The sequence below is a fragment of the Mus musculus genome, chromosome Y (genome assembly GCF_000001635.26).
Source record: "Mus musculus strain C57BL/6J chromosome Y, GRCm38.p6 C57BL/6J".
Lineage (NCBI taxonomy): Eukaryota > Metazoa > Chordata > Mammalia > Rodentia > Muridae > Mus > Mus musculus.
Window position 1 is genome coordinate 48528007 of NC_000087.7, and position 25997 is coordinate 48554003.

The window sequence follows — 25997 nt, forward strand, 5'->3', positions numbered from 1 at the left end:
TCATGCATCTTTAACTGCTTCCAGGGTCTGGTTCTGACTACATTTGGACAGTTTCAATGCTTGTTGTTCTTTTTGACAACTATTCTACAAATGTAAAAGGAAAATATTAGTATAACAATTCTGTTTATTTTTGTTGTTACTGCCATGCAACATGCATGGTAGTCTAACAATAAAACACTAAATGTATATCTAATACTAAAACATTTATGTGAGCAAAAATAATTCTATATGAAAGTTAAAAGGAATAGTTTTCCAACTGATTTAAAATTTTAACAACTATTTTGACTAAATATATGTATATTTTTACAATAACATGAAATAAAATTATGCTACCAATTGTGGGGTAGGAATTTTTTTTAATGTGAAAGAGTTTTTCATAATGCACAGACTGGCCTTAGCCTCTCAAGTTCTTATGTTTATAGGCATGCACCATGTATACATGAACTCGGTAAAATCCTAGTCTTGGAAGCTTAGATTGGTTTTCTCTAGGTTCCAATCTCAAGCAACATATAGAAGTAGTAACATAAAGTTCTCATTGTATTCTTTAGGGTTGCACACAACCATGATAATTTGCATTTAAAAAAAAATTAAGACAAGCCCTTTACACCTTTTCACCTTGGGCTACTACAATCCTGTTTTGCCCTTTATTCACTGTGATCAATTTTTTACCTCACATTTGCACTCAAATCATCATAATTAAGTAAAATTACCTCTAATTTGCAATGCTTATCTTTAAAAAAAGTGCACCTGCATACATTTGGAGACAAAGGGTTAATATTGGGTGTCATCTTTGATTTCACAGTACTGTTTCAGAGACAGAATCTCACTAAACCTAGAGCTCATCATTTATGCTACACCTGGTGGCTACAAAGATCTGGAGATCTTCTTTTCTCTGAACTAAATCTGAGATTGGTTGTTTTAAAATGCTCACAACCACACCAACTTTTTTTTGTTGTGGTGGTGGTGGTTTGTTTTTAGTGTTGCTAGTTTGTTGTTGTTTATTTTGTTGGTGGTGGTGGTGGTGTCGGCATTCATCCCAATGCAGGGAATATAAGCTGGGGTCTCCATGCCTACACGGGAGAAAGATTACCAACTAAACCATCTTCCAGCCCTGTAAATCAATCTTATTGGGCCCACATGCAGCATATGACACATTTAGGGATCTTTTCTTCTTTAAAACTTTCCTTCACTCATGGTAGTTTTCTTTCTACCAGTGGTTCTCTTCCTTTACTGGCTCCCTCTCACCAGCTGCCATATGCAGAATTACAAATCTTGAAGTACCCTGCTGTTCTGTCTTTAGACTCCTTATTTACAGGGATGATCACTTTCCCTTGAAATGTCATCCAGAGTCCAATGTTTAAAAACTGTCTTCAATTGGAGTATTTATTATTTATCTTTAGTTCCTATCTCTTTCCAGAACTGACTCATAATGGCAGGTTCCTCAATGCCTTCTGAGGCAAGAATGAATTTGCTGTTCCTTTCAAATTGAATACTTTCCAAACTATTAACCAGTAAATAAAATAAAATAGTTAATATGATTATCGTTGCCTCAGATCTTACTTGGAAACCATATGATGACTACAGTGATTGGTAGAGTAATGGAGGCATGATCTAAAATTGTTTGCTGATATGATATTCTTCCACAGGAAAATTCTTCCAGGGCTGTTGAGATTGTTTGTTTCCATCCTCTGTTGTTACTAAATCTTTACTAAATTTAGGACTGTAAGAACTGATTTACCAAATTGAGTTGGTTTTTTAATATAAACAACAGAGTCCAGGTGAAACCAATAAATAAGCTTTCTCTCTTCTTTGAACTCTGATATATTGTGTTTTTTTTTTTTTTTTTTGTAGTCACTGGTAATCATCTCTTGATCTTTCTGCAAATGTCTGCCTCTTGAAAATTTATGATCTGGTATACCATAAAATGCCTAGTCGTTTTCATTGATAGAGTATGCAATCAATAGTTTATATCTCAGTAAGACTAGAACAGAAGCAAGGATAGATAGATAATGGAACTTAATTTAGTTTCATATGCTGAACTCAAGGCTAGTTGTTCCATTCCTACTTAGTAATACTAGGTTAAATATTAAGTTTTTTTATGGTACCAACCACTGATTTTTCTTTTTCTTCATTGAATTTCTGTACATCCATATCAGACTTCTGAAATGTAGTTATATACTGCTCACAAAATTTGTTGTTGATGTTCTTCCTGTAAAGCACAGTAACAAAAGCAGGCACATTTCATACCAATATGAAAAAGAACACTCAAAACAAATTCAATTGAACATTTCATACTATAAAAAGAAAAATAGCAGTATAAAATATCTAATGGGAAATCATTATAGATTTTTCCTCTAACATATTATCAGAGAGGTTTTCATTTACGTTTTAGCTTTTCAAAATTAAAGAAATATAAACACACACAACACACACCTAACACACACACACACATACACACACACATATATATACATGTACAAAATTTAATTATATTTCAATGTGTTTTTTTTCATTATTTTCTACCAAATATAAGTTCTAATTTATTTTTCATACATTGCCTTAGTAAAGACAGTGCAAAACATGTCAACTAAAATATACAAATTGTCTGCATATGTAATTGTAGTTGTTCCTTTTGAATATTGTTAAACATAATAATCCATAAATTACATTCCTAAGACTATGTGCAAGACTTCTGTATTTCCACAATGAATGTAAATTAAAATTTAAATCTCATTAACATTGACTTAAAGCAGAAAATAAAATTTTCATAGATTTCTATGAATTAGATTTAGTTTGCTTGAAGGCATGATGTTATAGGGTTAACTGTTTAGACAAAATCAAAGCCAAACATTTTTACTAAAGAATCAGACATGATATAATTTTTTTTAAACTTCAGCCACATATAATTTTTAAAATGATACACATTTGACCCTACAAATATAACAACTCTACCTCTCTCGTTCGTTCGTTTTGCAAAATCTTTCTAATTTCTGGTTGCTGCCTTTGAAAGATTCTTTGACATAAGTTTCCATCCATTTTCTCTTTATGTGAAGCGTCTTATAAATGTCATCTATATTAAAAATAAAGGGTCATTTTGAAGAAAAAATAGATGATTCCATGTATTCAAGTAAAAATAGATATAGATAAATTTCATTCAATAATGCTATGGAAACTTAAAATTAAATGATAGATATCACAAACATGCTTCATACTTTAGAATACTTAGGGTTTGGTATGTTCAGATGAAGGATGTTCAACCTGTAAAGTCTACAGAAATGTTCCACAACATAGAAAAAAACAGTCCATGTATTTTGGATAAGAAATATCTAATCTTATCTGAATTTTAATTTCTGTAAGGAAAATAATTTTGAGCTTCAAGAACAGTTTTCAAAAGAACAAATGCACAAAACAAAGGATCAAAAGTATACTTAATTCTTCATAGGGAAACACTTTTAATAAAGGCTAATTCTTTTCCAAATCTAAAAAAAGATGATGCAACTGAAAGAACAAACTTGACTGTGGAACTGTTAGACCCATTGTTTAAAATATTCAATTAAAATAAGAGGGCAGCCGGGCATATTGGTTCCCATGTTAATCCTAGTATTCTGGAGGAAAAGGCAGAGAGATATTTGTGTGTTCCAGGTTAACCTGGTCAACATACTGAGTTCCAGGACAGTCAGAGCTACAAATGAGACCCTGTCAGAATCAAACCTGCATTTGATTCCTAGCACCTACATAATGTGCACAAATATCTCCAACTCCAGTTCCAGGGGATGTGATGCCCTGTTCTAAATTCTGCATGCACCAGGTACATATGTATATGACTCACAGACATACTTATAGGCAAAATACCTATATAAATAAAAATAGATAAAAATGTTAAAATCTATGTTTAAAACAATGATCTCCAAGTTTTTTTTTTAATCAAAATAAAATTATTTCTAAAGTGAATTGGTAATTATATTTCAGAACATATCCTTTAAAAAAACAATTGAAGAAAATTATGGTAGGAACTTTTGATCAGTAACTGCTGCAGTTCATGAAAATTGTAATGCTTCAGAAAATGTTTAGTACCTTTCTAGCATGCACAGTTAGCTTTCAGTAACTAGGATGAAGCTATATTTCGGTATACATGTTTAATATTCTCACCATACATAGTGCTAGACAAAATCAGATTATTAAATGATTATTCTGCCTCCTCTAAATAGAGCAAATCCTTCAGTTGAAAAAAAAATAATTTGGTAAAATGGGTAACTTGAAAGAAGCAAAATATTATTTTTTAAAAATATAATATTGTTTCATGGGGGTAGAGATATGGCTCAGCAGTTAAGAGTACTTCCTGTTCTTTGCAAAGGACATAGGTTTGGTGTCTAGCACTCATATGGTGGCTCACAACTATCTGACTCCAGTTCCAGGTATCTGAAATAATCAACTGATATCTGAACAACAGGTACACATGTGGTGCACATATATAACTGTAAGCAAAACACTAATACACATAAATAAGTCCAAAAATAGGTATTAGGAGCATTGTTTAGTAAGCCATGTAAGATGTTTTTTTTGTGTATGATCCTAGTATTGGAAGCTTAAGCAGGAGATTTCCAGTGTAAAGACTGCATAGGTTAAATAGGAAAATGCAGGCCAGCCTGAACTACATAATGACACCATATCTCAAAGACAAGTTACTGTCTTCTGAGAAAGCTCACTTAGCATTCAGTTACATATAATTTAAAACAGATACTTTAGAATCTGAGTATCATTCTCTCATTGTTTAGTAAGTTGTCTTCCACTTACAGTTAGATAATTCATTTCATAAAAAGAAAAAAAAAACAATGAAGGGATTGGAGAGATGATTCAGCAGTTAAGAGCACTGGTTCCCTTCCAGATTTCTGAGATTGGAGTACCAAAACCCACAAGGTGGCTCACTACCTATAACTTCAGTTTCAGGGGATTCAAGGCCTTCATCTGGCTTCCTCAGGTACAAGACACACTAGTTGTGCACATACACACGTGAAAGAAAAAAAAACAATAACCATAACATAAAATTTAAAAATAAGTTATAAGGGTTACATTAAAGAATTCAGTTTTGCATTGTGCCATATAAAGAAGGAAGCACAGAAGACTCCTAGAAAAGAAACTGACTTAATATAAAATTAGCACTGGATCAATGAAAATATGTTTCATGTATAGAATTTTGTATACATATCACTTAGCTATGAGTACATGGAACTGTGAAATTGTTTACATCTATTTTTTTTTCCTTTTAAAATTCCTTCAAAGCTGTTACAAAAACGCCTCAGTAGTCAAGAGGGCCTACTGTGAAAAGAGGAGGTTCACAAAGTACTTTTTTTTTGTTTTTTAAGTTAAGTAATGTTACTTCATGCTTATCAAAGGATAATTCATCAAAGATGAACTCACAATTCGGAATATCTATGCTCCAAATACAAGGGCAACCAAATTCATAAAGAAATTTTACTAGAACTCAAAGTCCATATTGTACCCCATATAATAATAGTGAGAAACTTCAACACCCCACTCTGAGCAATGGAGAGGTCCTGGAAAAAAGAAATGAAAAAGAGACACTGTGAAACTAATGAGAAGTTATGAAACAATCGGATTCATCAGATACATATATATGTATCTGTCACACACACACAGACACACACAAAGAAACACGCACACATATATTGAAGCAAATTCACACACAGTTCTCATTAGATGAAGAGAAATTATTTGAAAAAAAAATCAACAAACCTTCATGATAATAGTCTTGGATAGATTAAGAATTTTAAGCACATACCTAAATATAGAAGCAAACCAGAAGCCAACATCAAATTAAATGGAAAGAAACTTGATGCAATCCCACTAAAATAAGACAAGACAGGACTAGACAAGGCTTCTTACTCTTTCCCTACCAATTCACTATAGTACTACAAGTTCTAGACAGAGCAACTAGAAAACAAAAATTGGTCAAAGGAATAAAAATTGGAAAGGAATAAATCAAAATATCACTATTAGCAGATAATAAAATAGTATACTTAAGTGACCACAAAAATTCCATCAGAGAACCCATAAACCTGAAAAACAACTTCAGCAAAGTGGCTAGATATACAATTAACTCAAACAAAACAGTACCTTTCTTCTACTCAAAAGATAAACAGGCTGAAAGGCAATTATGGAAACAACACCTTTCAAAAGTCACAAATTATAGTTCCTTGATGTGACTCAAACCAAGCAGGTGAAAGATTTCTATGACAAGAACTTCAAGTCTCTGAAGAAAGAAACTGAAAAATCTCAGAAGATGGAAAGGTCTCCCATGGTCATAGATTAAGTTAGTAAAAATGGCTGTCTTCCCAAAAGCAATCTACAGATTCCATGCACTCTCCATCAAAATTTAAACTCAATTCTTCGTAGAGACAGAAAGAGCAATATGCAAAACCATTCGGAATATCAAAACTCCAGAATATCCCAAAACTATTCTCAACAATAAAAGAACTTCAGGGGGAATCATCCCTGAACTTAAGCTGTATTATGCAGAAATAGTGATTAAAAAAATGTATGGTAATGGTACAGAGACAATGCCTTCATGAAATGGAGAGATTTAAATATATCATCCTGTGTGATCTCAAAGGAAAAAAAAAAACATGGTATGCACTCACTGACAAGTGGATATTATCCTAAAAGCTCAGAATACCCAAAATGTAATTCACAGACCACATGAAGCTCAAGAAGAAGGAAGACAAAAGTGTAGGTGTTTCAGTCCTTCTTAGAATGGGGAACATAATATTCCTGATAGGAAATGTGGAGATCAGGGCAGAGACTTAAGGAATGACCATCCAGATTCTGTCCAACCTTTGGATCCATCCCATATACTGAAACCAGGCACAGTCACTATTGTGGATACCAACAAGTGCTTGCTGATAGGAGCCTAATATGACTGTCTCCTGAGAGGCTCTGCCAGGGCTTGGCAAGAACAGAGGCTGATGCTCACAGCCAACAATCAGACTGATCATGGGGTCCCCAGGGGAGCAGTTAGAGGAAGAACTGAAGAAGCTGAAGGGGTTTGCAACCTTACAGGAAGAACAACAATATGAACCGAGCAGACAGTCCAGAGCACTCAGGGACTAAGCCACCAAACAAAGAGGGGCACCCATGACTCTAGCTGCATATAGAGCAGAGGATGGTATTGTCAGACATCAGTGGGAGGAGAGGTCCTTTGTCCTGTGAAAGCTCCATGCCCCAGTGTAGGCAAATGCCAGGGTAGGGAGGTGGAGTATGTGGGTGAGGGAACAGGCTCATAGAAACAAAGCAAGTGTCAAATGGAATAGGGATTTCCTGGGGTTAAACCAGGAAATGGCTGATATTTGAAATGTAAATAAATACACACACACACACACACACACACACACACACACACACTCTGATGGCTTTAACTGTGACTTCAAGTGGGTTTACATCTAATCACAGGATGATCTAAATTTTTCCCATTCCTGCTAGTTTTTTGATAAATTAGAGTAAATGTGTCTGCATCTCAATCTCCAAATAAAATCATAGTTGCTCTTATCACAACCAAGCTCCTCAACTTTTTTCATCACAATACAAATCTAAGACAAATCTTAAATATAAAATTCTTCCTGGCTGGACAAATATGTTACTGCTACAGCAAGAAGCTCTGGTTTCAATCTTCAGGAATGAAAAATAAAAACCCCCAAAATTTAGATATAAAAAATAAAGAAGGCATGATTCCTCGGGCCCCATTACATTTCTGAGGCTGAGGACTTCAGGTACAAGGCCAGTCCAGGCTGCAATTGAGGTTTCAGACAATCCTGAGATATAGAGCTAGAGCTTACTTTCCTAAACTAAAACAACAAATAAATAAAGACAGCCTGGTCTGAATTATGTCTGAATTCCCAGCACTTCTGAGGCAGAGAGAAGCCTCTAGTATTTGAGGCAGTTTGGAACCTATATATAGAAATTTCGGCAATGTGGCATTTTCACAACACGTTAAAATGTAGACTGGTTTTCAGTTTCATTTTAATAAATTCCTGGTGGGAAGCAGTTGCACAGAAGAGGTTCTTGTCTGTTTCATCCACTAAGTGAAGTCCAGTTTACTCATACCTCACATCCCCAGGCCCCAAGAATACTTTCAGGGTCTCCATTTCCTTGGCCTTCCTGATTTCTGCTAGGAGCTAGTCTGTTCAAACTCTTGCACTTACAGTGAAGTTCTCAGTTTTTCTCAGCAGAGGCCTAAGAGGGAAAGGTCGATTGTGAACCTGGAAGTAGCAACTTCCTGAGTCCAGTGAGGGTCACCTAATCTCATTACTCCTGAAGAAACACCTCCAAAACTCCACCTTCATCCCCACCCAGACCCCTAGCTGAACCAGGATTAACCAACAGACAATTGACTACCTCCACTGAGACTTCATCCTACCATGATTCTTCAAGAATTTTGCTTCCTCAAGAACTCTTTGTAGCCACCATACTGGGTAACAGGGTTTGAACAGCGGGAAAACAATCTCAGCCAAGCCCATTGCTGATTGGCTGTGTTTGCACATGAGTACTAAGGGTAAGAGAGGCTCTTTCAATCATCTGTGATTAAAGCTTCAAAAAGCGGGTAGTATTTTAACTTCCTCTACTACCCAGAGGCTTTCCATTTTCTAAGTTTGCAATACTAACTTGAAAGTTAAAATAAAATGAACTCCAAAGACGACTCTCCTACTTTGTTTCAGATGAAGGGGCTGTTCTGTGTAACTCTAAATTGTTTTTTTTTGTTTTGTTTGTTTTTTTTTTGTTTTTTTTTAAACTAAAGTGTTTTTGCATGTTTGTATTTATATAACATGTATGACTAGTTCCCCTAGAAACTAGAATAGGATGCCAAAATCCCTGGATCTAAAATTAAAAATGATTTTGAGAATTATCTGGGTTCTAGGAACTAAACCTTGGTTCTGTACAAAAGCAACAAGTGTTCTTAATTTCTAAGCCATCTTTCCATTCCTATCCTGTGTGTGTTTTAAGGTGTGCTGGATCATTTCTAACGATAGATGTTTAATTTTACTATATAATGGATAGTATAAAAAATGACTCTGTTAATGTTGTCTATTTCCAGAAACAGAAAAACAAACAAACAAACAAACAAAACAGCAACAAAAAAAAAACATAATTTTAATGGATTGTGTAAATCATAAAAAGTTTCAGGATAAAAATGGAGTGTATACATTTCAGTATATGGGTGCATAAGGAGGCCAGATATAGACATCTGTTTTATTCTCAATTATATTCCAAATTTCTTTTTCATTTTCTCTTTTTTTTTTTTTCAAGTCAGGGTTTATCTGAAAAGCTCTGGTTAACCTGGAACTCACCCTGTATACCAGGGTGGCGTCAAAATCAAAAATCTCCCTGCCTCTGCCTCCCAACGTCTGGGATTAAGGCATGTGCCACCACTGACTGACCCAACTTAAAACTTGAGATAGGTTCTCTCTGAATATGCAGCTAACCAATGCCACTACCTCGGCTAGCCAACAAGCTGTCTCCACCTACTCAGCACTGGTTGGCAGCCTGCATTTTAGAAGTGGATTCTAGGCCCCCACTTTTATTTTCAAGGAAAACATTTTACTAAAACAGCCATCTCTCTAGCCTCTCTTCAAGGTTTGTTCTGTTGCTATAGACACTGCAATTTTTTGTTTGTTTGTTTTTTGTTTGTTTGGTTTCTTTTTCTATTTCTCTAATCATGCCTAAGTTTAGGCTCCTAAAATGCTTAGTGGTGGTTTTGCTTGTTTCCTTACAACAGCAAATTGGTTTTCTTGCTCACTTTACAATTTGCAGTTAATTTGGCACACTGGACGAACTGACATTTCATTTACTAGGCTTATTGCTGTGTTTTGTTTCTTTGGTGCTTTTTTTTTTTTTTTTGTTAATTTGCTGGGTTTTTTTTTTTTTTTTGCTGGTTTTTTGTTTTTGTTTTTATTTTCACCACTGAAGATGAAATTTATAACTTTTAATGGTGCTTTACCACTGAGCTACATCTTTAGTTAATCTTTAGTTTTGAATGTTGGATGAGAAGTTATCTGTGTGTATTTTTTAAAGAAAACTATAATTTCTGTGAAGCCTACAATTATCCCCCTATGCTATAGGTTCTATAGAGATCTGTTTCCCTCGTTTGGCCTCTTCAAGAAACAGGGAAATATTTTTAAAACACATACCTCCAGATTTATCCAACATACTGCCTACTTCATGTCTGTGAAGACAGAACAATAAAAAATTAAAGCAAGAAATATAGTAGACTGGTAGGCCATTTTTTTTACCACACACAAAACTTTACACAGAACCTTCTTTAATTTTTTATAATAAATATATAATGTTTGGTTTGGAACAAATGTCATATGCATATAAAATATGTGGTGGACTACCAACTTGAACTTGGATTATTTACTTTTAACAATTCATACGTTTACACCCCACAAGGAGTTTATTCATAACTCTCCCACACTTGCCGAGACCCTTTTTTTTCCCAGATAGTCCCCTACTTATTTTTATGATGTTTCTCCTTTTCTTTGAGTGTGTCAAATATCACATGCAGGTGGTCCTATTGTATGAGTTCCTATGTGTTTGTGATCACAAAGTCTAAAGGATCCCAAGCTGGGCTTGAACTTAACATATAGCAGCATCTGACATTGAAATGCTGATCTTCCTGAATCTACTTTTCCAGTGAAGGTAACACAAACACTACTTTTGAAGTACTCTATTGAACTGGCAAAAAAAAAAAAAAAAAGAAAAAAAGAAAAAGAATTGAAAATATTACCCCATGTCTTCATCTCCTTTTACTTGAGGCGATATATATCCATCTTTACCAATTGCTGGGTTATTTACTGTATTGACAATAGAAAATGTAAACATTTGAAAGTATGCCATATTAGTAATAGTTAATAAAGTACTATCAATTTGAATTTCTTTGGAAAAACTGCCCGTTTTGAGTTTTTGAAACAGATTTTAAAAACTAAGTAAAATTAAGTACATCCAGGAAATCTAGTACACAAGAAGAAGAAAAAACATAAGGATAACAGGTATAGATGAGAAGTAAGATTTCCAAATTATAGGGTCAGTGAATATCTTCAATAAAACTATAAAAGAAACCTTTCCTAACCTAATGAAAGAGATGTCCATGAACATACAAGAAGCATGCAGAACTCCAAATAGTTTGGACCAGAAAAACAACAACAAAAACAAAAATCCCTGCCATCATATATTAATCAAAGCACCAAATGCACAAAACAAAGAAAAAATATTAAAAGCAGTAAGGTAAAATGGTCAAGTAACATATACAGGAATTCCTATCAGAATTACACCTAACTTCTCCCCAGAGACTATGAAAGCCATAAGATCCACGGTAGATATCATACAGACACTAAGAGAGCAGAAATAAGAGCCAAAGCTATAATATGCAGCAAAACTATTTTACCATAGATTGAGAAAACAAGGTATTCCGTGAAAAAACAATATTTACACAATATCTTTGAACAAATCAAACCCTTCAAGGGATAATAAAGGGAAAACTCCAATATAAGGAGGGAAATCACATGCTAGCAAAAACAAGATATTAATCTTGAAGTAAACCTAAAAGAAGATAGCTACATGAACAAAGTTCCAACAAAAATAACAGGAAGAAACAAAGACTTTGTCTTAGTATCTCTTAATATCGCCATATTCTATTCACCAATTAGAAAGAAATAGACTAACAGACTGGATGTGTAAGCAAGACCCAGCATACCAGAAACGAACCTCAGGAACAAAGACAGACATTACCTCACAGTAAAAGGCTGGAAAACAATTTTCTAAGCAAATGTTCCAAAGAAACAAATTTGGAGTAGCCATTCTAATATCAAATAAATTTGACTTTCAACCCAATGTTATCAAAAAAGACAAGGAGTGACACTTCATATTCATCAAAGTTAAAATTTACCAAGATGAATTTTCAATTCTAAACATTTATAGTCCAAATGCAATGGCATCCATATTCATATAAGAAACTTTAGTACAGCTCAAAATGCACATTGCAGGACACACAATAATAGCAGAAGACTTCAACAACCCTCCCTCATCAATGGAAAGATCCTGGAAAGAAAAATTAAAAAAAAGACACAGTTAAACTAACAGAAGTTATGAAACAAATACATTAGTTGATATCTATAGAACATTTTATTCTAGAACAAAAATTGTCCATTCTGCTCAGCACCTCATGACGCCTTCTCCAAAATTAACAATATAATCAGTCACAAAACATGCCTCAACAGATATAAAAATATCCAAATAATCTCATACATCCTATCTAATCTCCAAGGACTAAGGCTGATCTGAAATAATAATATAAATAATTGAAAACCCATGTACACGTAGAAGGTGAACAAAAATCCAGTCAGTGATAAATCAGGTAGGGAAGAAATAAAAAAAATAAATATAAGACTTTTTAGAGTTTAAAAAAAATGAAGTTACTACATACTGAAAGTTGTGGAACACAACTAAAGCAGTGTTAAAGGGAATCTCATAGCTCTGAATGCCTCTAAATAGAAACTGGAGAGAAGATACAGTAGTAGGTTGACAGAACACCTAAAACCCCTTGAATAACAGGAAGGAAATTCACCCAAGAGGAGTTGAAGGCAGGAAATAATCACACTCAGGGCTGAAATCAAACAAGTGGAAACAAAGGAACTATAACATAAAATCAAACAAACTAGTAGCTGGACCTTTGAGAAAGTCAACAAGATAGATAAAACATTAGCCAGACTAATTACAGGGCACAGGGAAAATATCAACATTAACAAAACCAGTAATGAAAAGGGAGACATAACAACAGATACTTAGTAAATCCAAAAAAATCATCAGATCCTACTATACAAGCCTGTAACTTAGCAAAAGTGGAAAATCTGGATGAATTGGACAATTATCTAGACAGATGTCAGGTACTAAATTTCAATCAGGTTGAGATAAACCCTGTAAACTCTCCCATAACCCCCAAAGAAATAGAAGCAGTCATTAAGAGCTCCCCCCTCCAAAAAAAAAAAAAGCCCCGTATCTGATGGGTTTAGTACAGATTTCTATCAGACTTTCAATGAAACACCAATACCAACAATCTTCAATCTATTATGCAAAAACAAAAGAAAATGAACACTACTTAATTTGTTCTATGAAGCCACATTTACTCTTATACCCAAACCATACAAAATCCCAATGAAGACAGGATACTTCAGACCAATTTAACTTATAAATATTGATGCAAAAATACTCAATAACATCCTGTTAAACACAATCCAAGAACACATCAAAATGATCATCCTACATGATCAAGCGGCTTCATCCCAGGGATACAGGAATGGTTCAATATATGGGAATCCATCAATGTAATCCAATATGTAAAGAATCTCAAGGAAAAAAACACAGTATTATCTCATTAGACACTGAGGAATCATTTAAAAAAAAATCAACACACCTTCATGATGAAAGTCTTGGATAGATAGATTCAGAAAGCAAGGCCCATAACTAAACATAGTAGCAAACCAGGATCCAACATCAAAATAAATGGAGAGAAACTCGATGCAACCCCACTAATATATGACAAGGCTTCCCACTCTCTCCCTACCTATTCACTATAGTACTAGAAGTTCTAGCCAGATTAAATAGACAACAAAAAGAGGTCAAAAAGTTAAAAATTGGAAAAGAACAAATGAAAATATCACTATTAATAGGTAATAAGATAGTATATTTAGTGACCCCAAAAAAATCCACTAAAGTACCCTTAAGCCTGAGAAACAACTTTAGCAAAGTGATTGGATATACAATTAACTCAAATAGATCAGTAGCTTTCCTCTACTCAAAGGATAAACAGGCTGAAAAGGAAGTTATGGAAACAACACTCTTCACAATAGTCTCATACCTTGGTGTGACACGAAAAAAGCAAGTCAAAGTTCTGTAGGACAAGAACTTCATGTCTCTGAAGAAAGAAATTGAAATTCTCAGAAGATGGAAAGATCTCCCATGGCCATAGATTGGTGTCCCAAATAATTTAGTAAGAATGTCTATCTTGCCAAAAGTAAGCTCTGATTCCATGCCCTCTCCATCAATATTCAAACTTAATTTTTTATAAAGATAGAAAGAGCAATATGCAAAATCATTTGGAATAACGAAAATCCAGGATATTGTAAAACTATTCACAACAATAAAAGAACTTCAGGGGGAATCATCCCTGACCTCAAGCTGTATTATAGAGAAATAGTGATAAAAATGTATAGTGACCATAAAGAAAAAATGACTTCAGGAAGTTCACACGCAAACGTATATGTCTAAAGTATATCATCCTGTATGAGGTAACACAATCCCAAAGGAAAAAATATGGTATGCACTCACTGATAAGTGGATATTATCCTAAAAGTTCAGAATACCCAAAATGTAATTCACAGACCACATAAACCTTAAGAAGGAAGAAAAAAGTGTGCATGTTTCCGTCCTACTCAGAATGGGGAACAAAATACTACTGGGAGGAAATATGGAGACAAAGTGCAGGGCAGAGACTGAAGGAACGACCATTCAGAATCTGCCCCACCTGTGGATCCATCCCGTATATAAACACCAGACCCTGTCACTATTGTGGATACCAACAAATGATTGCTGAAAGGAGCCTAATATGGCTGTGTCCTTAGGGGCTCTGCCAGAGGTTGGCAAAAACAGAGGCTCATGCTCACAGCCAACAATCAGACTGATTATGGGGTCCACAGTGGAAGAGTTAGAGGAAGGACTGAAGGAGCTGAAGGGGTTTGTAACCTTACAGGAAGAACAATAATATGAACCAAGCAGACCGCCCCCCACCCCAGAGCACTCAGGGAGGAAGCCAGCAAACAAAGAGGGGGACCCATGGCTCCAGCTAAATACATAGCAGAGGATGTCCTTGTCAAACATCAATGAGAGGAGAGGTCCTTGGTCATGTGAAGTTTGGTGTCCCAGTGTAGGCAAATACTAGAGCAGGGACATGGGTGTTGGTGGGTGGGGGAACATGCTCATAGAAGCAGAGGGAGGGTGGAATGGTAAAGGGAATTTCTGGGGTGAAACCAGGAAATGACTAATATTTGAAATGTAAATAAACACACACACACACACACACACACACACACACACACACACACACACACACACACACACCTAATATGATGGCTTTAACTGTGACTTCAAGTGGGTTTATATGCAATCACACGATGATCTAAATTTTGGTCCCATTGTTGCTAGGGTTTTGATAAATTAGAGTAAATGTGTTTGCATCTCAATCTCCAAATGAAATCATGGTTGCTTTTATCATAACCAAGCTCCTCAATATTTTTCATCATAATACAAATCTAAAGCAGATCTAAAATATAAAGTTTTTCTGGCTGGACAAATATGTTACTGCTACAGCAAGAAGCTCTGGTTTCAATCTTCAACAAGGAAAAAAGGAATAAAAAACAAACAAACAAACAAACAAACAAATTTTAAATATAAAAAATAAAGAACACATATTTCCTCAGGCCCAGGTACATTTGTAAGGCTGGGGACTTCAGTTTCAAGGCCAGTCAAAGCTGCAGGTGAGGTTTCAGACAATCCTGAGATATAGAGTTAGAGCTTACTGTCCTAAACCAAAACAACAAATAAATAACAACAACCTGGCCTGAATTATGTCTGAAGTCCCAGCACTTCTGAGGCTGAGAGGAGCCTCTGTATTTTGAGGCAATTGGAGCCTATACATAGAAATTTCGGGAATCTGCCATTTTAACAACAGGTAGAGGTAAATGAAGACTGGTTTTCAGTTCGTTTTTAATGAATTCCTGGCAGGCAGCAGCAGCTAAAAGAAGGTTTTAGTCTGTTGGCTCCACTAACTGACTTCCAATTTACTCACTCCTCACCTCCCCAAGCCCCAAGAAGACTTCCAGGGTCTCCAATTCCCTGGCCTTCCTGCTTTCTGTTAGAAAATAATTCTGTTCAAACCCCTGCCCTTAGCGAAGTTCTCTGTTTTTCTCAGCAGAGACCTAAGTGGGAAAAGTTGATTGTGAGCCTGGAAGCAGTACCTTCCTGAGTCCAGTGAGGGTCACCTCCTCTCCTTACTCCTAAAGTAACACCTCCACCCCTCCACCTTCTTCCCCACACAGGCCCCCAGCTCAAACAGGATTAATCATCTTTCAACAGACAATTGACTACCTCTACTGAGACTTCTCCCTACCATGCTTCCTCAAGAACCTTGCTTCCACAAGAACTCGGCTTGATGACTACCACAAAGCATACTGGGTAACAGGGTTTGGATAGCGGAAAACAATCTCAGCCAAGGCCCTTGCTGATTGGCAGTGTTTGCACATGTGTACTAAGGGTGAGAAAGGCTCAATCAGTCGTCTGTCATTGAAGAGCAAAAAGGAGGTAGTATTTTAGCTGCCACTACTACCCAGAGGCTTTCCATTTTCCAAGTTTACAATACTAACTTGAAAGCTAAAATAAAATGGACCCCAAACAAGACTCTCCTACTTTGTTTCAGATGAAGGTGCTGTTGTTTGTAATTTTCAATTGTTTTATTTATTTAAGTAATTTGTTTTTGCATGTTTGTATTTATAAACATGCATGTGTGGTGCACATAGAAACTAGAAGAGAATTCCAAAACCCATGGATATAGAATTAAAAATGGGTTTGAGCCATTGTGTGGGTCCTAGGAACTAAAACTAGGTTCTGTCCAAAAACAAGTGCTCTTAATTTCTAAGCCATCTTTCCATCCCTGTCCTTTGTGTCTTTTAAGGTGTGCTGATCATTTTTCTTGAAACATGTTTATTTGTACTATACAGTGGAGATTACAAAATTATAACACTTTCTTAATATTGACAATTTCCTCAAAGAGAAAAAACAAAAAGACAAAAACCATCATTTTAATGGATTGTGTAAATCAGATAAAGAGTATTGTAAAAAACTGATGCATATACATTTCAGTATAAGTATGCATAAGAAGGCGACAAATAGACATTTGCTTCATTCTCAATCACATTCCAACTTCCTTTTTTTTTTTTTTTTTTTCAAGGCAGGGTTGTAGTCCTGGACCTCACCCTGGTTACCAACTGCTGGGATTAAGGCATGAACCACCTCTGACTGCCCAAACTTAAAACTTGAGACAGGTTCTCTCTGATTGTGCAGCTCACCAATGCCACTAGCCTGGCTAGCAGCAAGCTGTCTCCACCTACTTTTCACTGGGTTGCAGCCTGCATTTTTAAAGCCGATTTAAGACCCCCTCCTTAATTTATATACTTTCAAGGAAAGCACATTACCAAAACAGCCATCTCTCTAGCCCCTCTGAGAGGTTTGTTCTCTTGTGGTAGCCACTGTATATTTTTTTTTCTTCTCTAATCATGCCTAAGTTTAGGCTCCTAAAATGCTTATTGCTGGTTTTGCTTGTTTCCTTACAAGAGCAAACTCGGTTTCTTGCTCATTTTACAATTTGCAGTTAATTTGGCAAACTGGACAACCTAACATTTCATTTGCAAGACTTATAACTGTGTTTTGCTTGTTTGGTAGGATTTTTGTTAATTTGGTGCATTTGTTGGTTTGTTTGGGGTTTTTATTGTTATTGTTTTGTTTTGTTTCTTTGTTTGTTTTTGTTTGTTTATTTTTGCCACTGAAGATGAAACTCATCACTTTTAAATGGTGATTTACCACTGAGCTACATCTTCAGCTAATCTTGCATTCTGAATGTTTGCTGAGAAGTTATCTCATATGTGTTTTAAAGGAAACTACAATTACTGTGAACCCTAAAATTGTCCCCTTTTGCTATACAGTCTAGAAATCTGATGCCCTCTTCTGACCTCTTTAAAAAACAGGCAAATACCTCCAAAAACACATACCTTCAGATTTATCCAACATACTGTCTACTTCATCTCTGTGAAGAAAGGAAAATAAAAAATTAATGCAAGAAATATAGTGGACTGGTAGGACATTTTTCTTACCCACACAAAACTTTAAAAAGAACTTTCTTTTAATTATTTATAATAAATATATAATGTTTGGTTAAGAACAAATGTCATATATATATATATATATATACATATACATATGTATATATATATATATATTACATGGTGGAGTATCAAAGTGATCTTGTATCCTTTACTTTTACCAATTCATACATTTACACCCACAGTAGTTTATTCATTAGTCTCCCACTCTTGCTGAGACCCTTCTTCTTGCCAGATGGTCCCCCTCTTATTTTCATGATTTTTCTCCTTTTCTTTGTGTGTATATCTTGGAAGATCTCAGGCAGGTGGTCATATTGTACTAGTTGCTATGTGTTTGTTATCACAAGGTCTGAAGGCCCTCAAGCTGGGCTTGAACTCAACATATAGCAGTGTCTGATTTGTATTGCTATCTTCCTGAATCTACTTCTCCAGTGAAGGGAATACAAACACTACTTATGAAGTAATCTATTGAGCTGGCAAAAAATATTGAAAATGTTACCCCATATCTTCATCTGCTTCTGCTTGAGGCGATATATTCTCATTTTTATCAAACGCTGGGCTCTTTACTGTATTAACAATAGAAAACAGAAACATTTGAAAGGATTCTATATAAGTAATAGTTAATAAAGTACTATCGATTTGAATTTCTCTCGAAAAACTCTCCATGTAAATTTTTGGAAGAGATTTTAGAAAGGAAATATTTACACCGAGAAAATCCAGGACACAAGGAGATGACAAAACTTAAGGATAATAGGTATCAATGACAAGTAAGTATTTCAAATTTAGGGACAGTGAATATATTCAACAAAATTATAGAAGAAAACTTCCCTAACCTAAAGAAAGAGTTGCCTATGAATATACAAGTAGCCTACAAAACTCCAAATAGTTTGGACCACAAGAGAAATTTCTTCCATCATATAGAAATCAAAACTCCAAATGCATAATAAAAAAAAAAGAAAAGAAAAAGAAGAATATTAAAAGCACTAAGGGAAAATGGTCAAGTGACTTATAAAGGAAATCCTATCAAAACTATACCTAACTTATCCCCAGAGATTATGAAAGCCATAATATCCAGGGCAGATGTCATACAGACCCTAAGGGAAAAGAAATGCCAGACAAGGCTACTAGACGCATCAAAAAATTTTACAATAGATTGAGAAAACAAAACGATATCTACACAATATGCTCGAACAAATCCAGCCCATCAAGTGGGTAATAATGGGAAAACTCCAATATAAGGAGGGAAATTACACTCTAGAAAAACCAAGAAATTGATCTTGAAGCAAACCTAAAAGAAGAAAGCTACATGAATCACATTCCAACTCTAACAACAAAAATAACAGGAAGCAACAACTACTTTTCCTTAATATCTCATAATATCAGCGGACACAATTCACCAATAAAAAGACATAGAATAACGGACAGGATGTGTAAGCAAGACCAAGCATACTAGAAACAAATCTCAGGGACAAATACAGATATTACCTTAGAGTAAAAGGCTGGAAAACAATTATCCAAGGAAATGTTCCAAAGAAACAAGTTGGAGTAGCCATTCTAATATCAAATAAATTCGACTTTCAACCCAAAGTTATCAAAAAAAAAAGAGGAGGGACACTTCATATTCATCAATGTTAAAATTTGCCAAGATGAATTCCCAATTCTGAACATTTATACGCCAAATGCAATGTCATCCACACTCATAAAAGAAACTTTAGTAAAGCTCAAAAACACACATGAATAGAGCATTAAAAGAAACCTTGACTAAATTGGTTTTAGAGACCTGCAGAAAAGATTATGCAGCTCTTTTTCCCTTCACCTTGTTCTGAGTATGGAACACCACAGGGAAATTTAAACTTACACCATTCGAACTCCTCAACTGGGGACCCCCCCCCCTTTAACAGAAGCAGGGGGAATGTTTGACACTCATGTTTCTTTTTCAGAACTCCCACTAGCTCACTTGAAGGACCTACAACTGGTCAGAAAAGATGCCTTGGAAATGTTGAAACACAATAAAAAAACTAAAACAAAAACACAAAAACAAAAAACATACGAACCAGAAACCATCTTGGTGCCACATAAATTTCAAACAGGAGTACCTGTCCTGGTCTGGTGCCACCATTCTGGCAAACTTGAACTCAGATCAAAAGGACTCTCCCTGATGATTCTCACAAGCCCTGCTGCCACACCTCCAGCATGTGCCCAGTTCTGGCATCCAGCCTGCCATGGCCCACTGGCCTGGCACTGCTCACGCACAATGGGCACTGCACAGGAACCTCCCTCCCTCCCTCCTCCCACTGGCAAGAGGCTCTTTTGTCTCATTCAAGGGGCTTCTGAGGTTCTCAATCTTACATATCCTAAAGCTGTGACTTCATGTTGGCTTTGTTTGGCAGCTGGGCCAGAGGTTTAATTTTCTAACTTATAAGATCAGAACTATGTACTAGAAGGAGTGGGAAATGTGAGACTACAACTTAGAGCGTTTCTCCCTGGAAGGTAAAGCACCTGGATATTCTCCAAGATTGTTTTCCCTGATTTATAAAAATACAGCCAGAAAGAGACTCTATGTTATCTACAGCCACCAAAAAGCCTTTTGGTTTCTGAGCCTTACAGCTAGAGATTCGAAAATTGGAGTTTTGCCAAGGACATCCGGGCAGAGAAGAACACTCCTCCCAACTCTTCCCAACTCCTCCAAACTCTCCTCCCAACTCATCCCAATTCCTCAGCTAGCTAATAAAAACCTTCTTCTGTCACATCTCAGAGTCATACGCCCCTGCCCTGCACAGTGGAAGGAGTTTGTCCTTAGCTAGCTGATAATAAAACCTCTTGCAGTTTGCATCAGGTGTGGATTTCTCTCAAGTCATTGGGGTGCTGGCCAGCTCATCCCGGGACTTTACTGGACTTGAGAGGAGGTCCATCTTCGGGGTCTTACACATGGAGACCTAATACCAAAACTCTTCAAACTATTATGCAAAATCAAAAGAGAAGGAACACTATTGAATTTGTTCTATGAAGCCAGATTACAATTATATTCAAACCATACAAAAACTCAATGAAGAAAGGAAACTTCAGACCATTTTCCCTTATGAATTTCGAAGCAAAAATACTCAATAAAATCACTGCAAATCAAATAAAAGAATACATCAAAACGATCATCCATCATGGTCAAGTAGGCTTCATCCCTGTAATGCAGGGATGGTTTAATATATGGAAATCTGTCAACTTAATCCACTATAGAAACAAACTCAAAGACGAAAACAACATGATCACCTCATTAGATGCTGAGAAAACATTTGACAAAACACAACACCCATTCATAATAAAAGTCCAGGAAAGGTCAGGAATTCAAGGCCCATATCTAAACATAAAAAAAAAAAAAACAATAGACAGCAAACGAGTAGGAAACATTAAACTAAATGAAACAATCCCATTAAAATCAGGGACTAGACAAGGCTGCCCACTTTCTTCATACCTATTGAATATAGTAGTTGAAGTCCTAACCAGAGCAATTAGACAACAAAAGGAAAACAAATGAATACAAATTGGAAAGGAAGAAGTCAAAATATCACTATTTCCAGAATATATGATAGCATGTATCAGTGACCCAAAAATGTACCAGAGAAATCGTAACCATATATATGACTTCAGTGCAGTAGGTGAATATAAAATTAACTCAAACATATCAGTGACCTTTCTCTACTCAAAGGAAAAAGAGGATGAGAAAGAAATTAGGGAAAAATCACCCTTCACAATACTCACAAATAATATAAAATAGCTTGGTGTGACTCTAACTTAGAAAGTGAAAGATATATATGATAAAAACTTCATGTCTCTGAAGAAAGAAATGAAACAAGATCTCAGAACATGGAATGAACTCCCATGCTCATGGATTGGAAGGATTAATATAGTAAAAATGGCTGTTCTGCCAAAAGTAGTTTATAGATTCAATACAATCCCCATCAAAATTCCAACTCAATTCTTTACTGAGTTAGAAAGGGCAATTTACAAATTCTCCTGGAATTTGATAAAAACAAACAAACAAACAAACAAAAAAAAACAAACCAACAACAACAACAACAAAAAACCTGGTATAGGAAAAACTATTCCCAACAATAAAAGAACCTCTTGTGGAATCACCATGCCTGACCTCAAGCTGCACTACAAAGCAATTGTGATAAACACTACATGGTACAGGTATAGTGGTAGACAGGTAGATAAATGAAATAGAACTGAAGTCAGAGAAATAAACCTATAGTCACTTGATCTTTGACAAAGGAGCTAAAACCATCTAGTGGAAAGGAGACAGCATTTTCAACAAATGGTGTTGGTTCAATTGGCAGTTAGCATGTAGTAGAATGTAAATTGATCTATTCTCATCCCCTGTGCAATGCTCAAGTCTAAGTCGATCAAGGGACTGCACATAAAACCAGAGACACTGAAACTTATAGAGGAGAAAGTGGGGAATAGCCTGGAATACATGGGCAAAGGGGGAATATTCTTGAAAAAAAAAATACCACCAATGTCTTGTGCTATAAGATTAAAAATGGACAAATGGGACCTCATAAAATTGATAAGGTTATACCCAGAAGTTCAAACTTGTAATAAGGAAACATGCTTCACTTTGTCCATAGCAGCCTTATGTATAATAACAAGAAGCTGAAATGAAACCAGATGACTCTCTTTAGAGGAATGTATATAGAAAATATGGTACATTTACTTAATGAATTACTACACAGCTATTAAAAACAATGAATTCATGAAATTTTTATACAAATGGATGGATCTGGATGATATCTTCCTAAGAGAGTTAACCCAATCACAAAAAACACACATGATATTCACACATTGATGAGTGGATATTATCCCTGAAGCTCAGAATAACCAAGGTAAAATGTGCAAAACCCATGAAACTGAAGAAAGAAGACCAAAGTGTGGATATTCCATTCCTTCTTAGAATGGGGAACCAAATAATCATGGAGGGAGTTACAGAGACAAAGATTGGAGCTGAGAATAAAAGAATACAGAGACTGCCTCACTTGGGGATCCATCCCATATACAACCACCAAATCCAGACACTACTGAAGATGCCAACAAGGGCTTGGGTGCAGGAGAATGATATAGTTGTCTCCTGAGAGGATCTGCTAATGCCTGACAAATAAAAAAGTGGATGTTCACAGACATCCTTTGGACTTAGCACAGGGTCCCCAATTATGGAGCTGGAGAAAATACCTAAGGAGCTTAAGAAGTTTGCAGGCCCCTAGAAGAAAAAACAACATGAACTAACAAGTACCCCACAATTCCATGGGATTAAACCACCAATCAATGAAAACAAATAATGGGACATATGACTCCAGCTTCATATGTAGCAGAGGATGGACTAGTCAGGCATCAATGGGAGGAGAGACACTTGTTCCTGTAAAGATCCTATGCCCCAGTATGGGGGAATACCTGGGTTAGGAATTGGTAGATGGTGTGTTGGGGAGATGGGGGAGAGGGGAGAGGACAGGAGATTTTTTGGAGTGGAAACTAGAAACGGGGATAATATTTGAAATGTAAATAAGGAAAATATATAATAGAAAAAGAAAGGAAATAATTTATTTGCAGGTTTTATGAAATAAATTCATGTTTGGCAAACATATTATACGAACAATGTTCACGTCTTTTCTTGAGGTGAAATCAAGAAAGTTCTTCTCTCTCAACATATGCTGATATAGTTCCAAGAGTAGGTTTATGTGCTGCAAAACCTTGTATATAGGAATAGAGAGATATAGGTAAAATTAGAAATGAAGTATATGTAAGCTCTTAACAAAGACTTCTTCCATTTCAGGTGACTAGGTAAAGTCTAATGAACTGCAGGACACAATTAATACTGGAAATGCTATACCTTCCGAAAGAGCCTCCTCTGAAACTTTTATGTCATCATCCTCATCATCAAAGTCCAAAAGTAATAAGTAACCTTCCTTTGGTATCACCTTCAATTTCTTAAGAGCCATTCTTCTCATAAGAACTCAGTAGTCTTCTTAGTTAATAAAAAAGAAAAAAAAACAATAAAAAAACAATAAAAATAAAAAGGAAAAAAAAGAACTTAGTTACCTGATTAAAAATTATCATTTAAATAATTAAAAATAACAAAACATCAAATAATTATTTTAGCTCAATGAAAGATCATTTCTTTTTTACTTAACATGTATATTTTTAATCAATTGCCTTTATCAGAGAGTTCTGTGTACATATTCAATATGGTGATGCATATATATATACTTACCCGTACCATTTCCTCCGTGTATCCCATTTATCATGTCCCTCTCCCTCACAACTTGTTTTAAAAACTTCTTTAACTCACTTCTTTAAAAACCTCCTTTAGAACCTAAGTTATCAATCTGCCATTTCTCAGTTTAAAAAGAGACAAAAACTTGCCAACCTTCAACATATGAGTCCTCCCCTCCTCCCAAAAAAATGATGAGCAACATCCTTTAACCTTTGAGGCATCTGAATTTTGGTCCTATCTCCCACAGAATATTTTTAAACAAAACATCAGCAATTCTGTTTACCAGTTTATCTCAGTGTAACGTAAACTCACAGTTCTATCCAGAAAGATAAAGAACATGGTAACTGTATATTCATATCAAAAAGATCCACCACTAAGTCTACAAAAAAAACATGAACTACCACCACCACCCACACAGAAAGACCTTATATTGGAGAAATTAGGGATTTGGGGAAGCCGAGGATTTCAAACATCTGAAGATTGTAAGTTCAAGGCCAGGCCAAGCCGGGCCAGCTGAAACTACAAAGATAGATCCCATCCTACAGAACCTAAACTGAGAGAAAAAGCTGAAATTGGTGGTGCAAGTCTTTAATCCCAATACATGGGAGACTGAGACAGAAAGATCTGTGGTCAGAATCCATCCCCAATGACTTATGAATCTCTTACAATTATCTCCTCTTCTTCTTTTCATTCATCTTCCTATGCCATTCTACTGTCTGCAATGTTCATACAGTCTATACCAAAGGAACACACCATAGAGAAGACAATGAGGAGGGAGGAATCCTCAGTGTGTTTCTAAGGGATCCTGAATATCACACAGGACAATCGCCAAGGCATCTCACCAATGGATCCCTGTTCCCTGACCCACAGTCCTGCAGCTGGTTCTCTGATCCTATCCCCAGGCCCCAAGCTTTTCTCTTCCAAGGGTTCCCAATTCTCTATGGCCCTGACCTGTTCGATCCTCTTCCATGAATATGGTCCTCCACCTTCCATTCACCCTCAGATTCCACAGAAAATGGCGATCAGGAGGCTTTTCCTCACATAGTGGCCTCCTGGGCCTGAGATTCCCCACCCTGTCACACCTCGATTAACTGTCCAACAACCCTGATCAGGGCAGACTATCACTTACAGCTCATCTAAGAGGAGAACACCTTCCCAACCGCACCCTTCTGTGCTTAGCTCCTCAATGGCAAAAAAAAAAAAAAAAAAAAAAAAAAACCCGTTGTCAGGGGCCACACCCGGACAGAAGCCTCAGAGGATCCTTTGTGATGCCAGCTGGAGCAAATAGGTCTCACCAAAGAACTGTGCTGATTGGCTGAATACACCCTGCGCATGCGTTCACGGAATACCAAGTACTTTGAAGGGAGATTTTAGAAGGTGGGAGTAATCTACTGGCTTTAAGACAAATGATTTCCAGTTTGTTGGTTGACAAGTGCTTACAAACTTGAAAATCCAGAACAAATATGTAACATATGAAATACAGCAAATGGCTCTACTTAATTTCAGCTGTAGAGGCTCTTGTAAGCATTTTTGGTTTTTTATTTATTTATGTGCATAAACATTTAATAATGTGGACTTCTGCATGTACACATGCACACCAGAAGAGTCTATGCTGCCCTAAGAGTTCAGAAGGGAACATGCAGATTTCCTACAACCTCTGGTACTCTCCTCTCTCTACTTTCCTAGTCCTCAGCTTGATAGAAGAGTGTGCTAGGCAGTGCAGGCCCTCTCTCTCTCAC

At 36.0% G+C, this 25997-nt stretch overlaps 1 protein-coding gene across 1 annotated transcript; it reads right to left on the reverse strand.

Annotated features, from left to right (window-relative positions):
• On the reverse strand, window positions 1-23983 carry Gm21191 (predicted gene, 21191). The gene is made up of 6 exons (XM_017318706.1): window positions 23875-23983; window positions 18496-18562; window positions 17886-17920; window positions 2953-3070; window positions 2119-2209; window positions 1-84 (listed from the first exon to the last, which is right to left on the reverse strand). The coding sequence occupies exons 1-6, from the start codon at window positions 23981-23983 to the stop codon at window positions 1-3; spliced, it is 504 nt and encodes a 167-aa protein (XP_017174195.1).
• Window positions 23984-25997: the final 2014 nt, after the last annotated feature.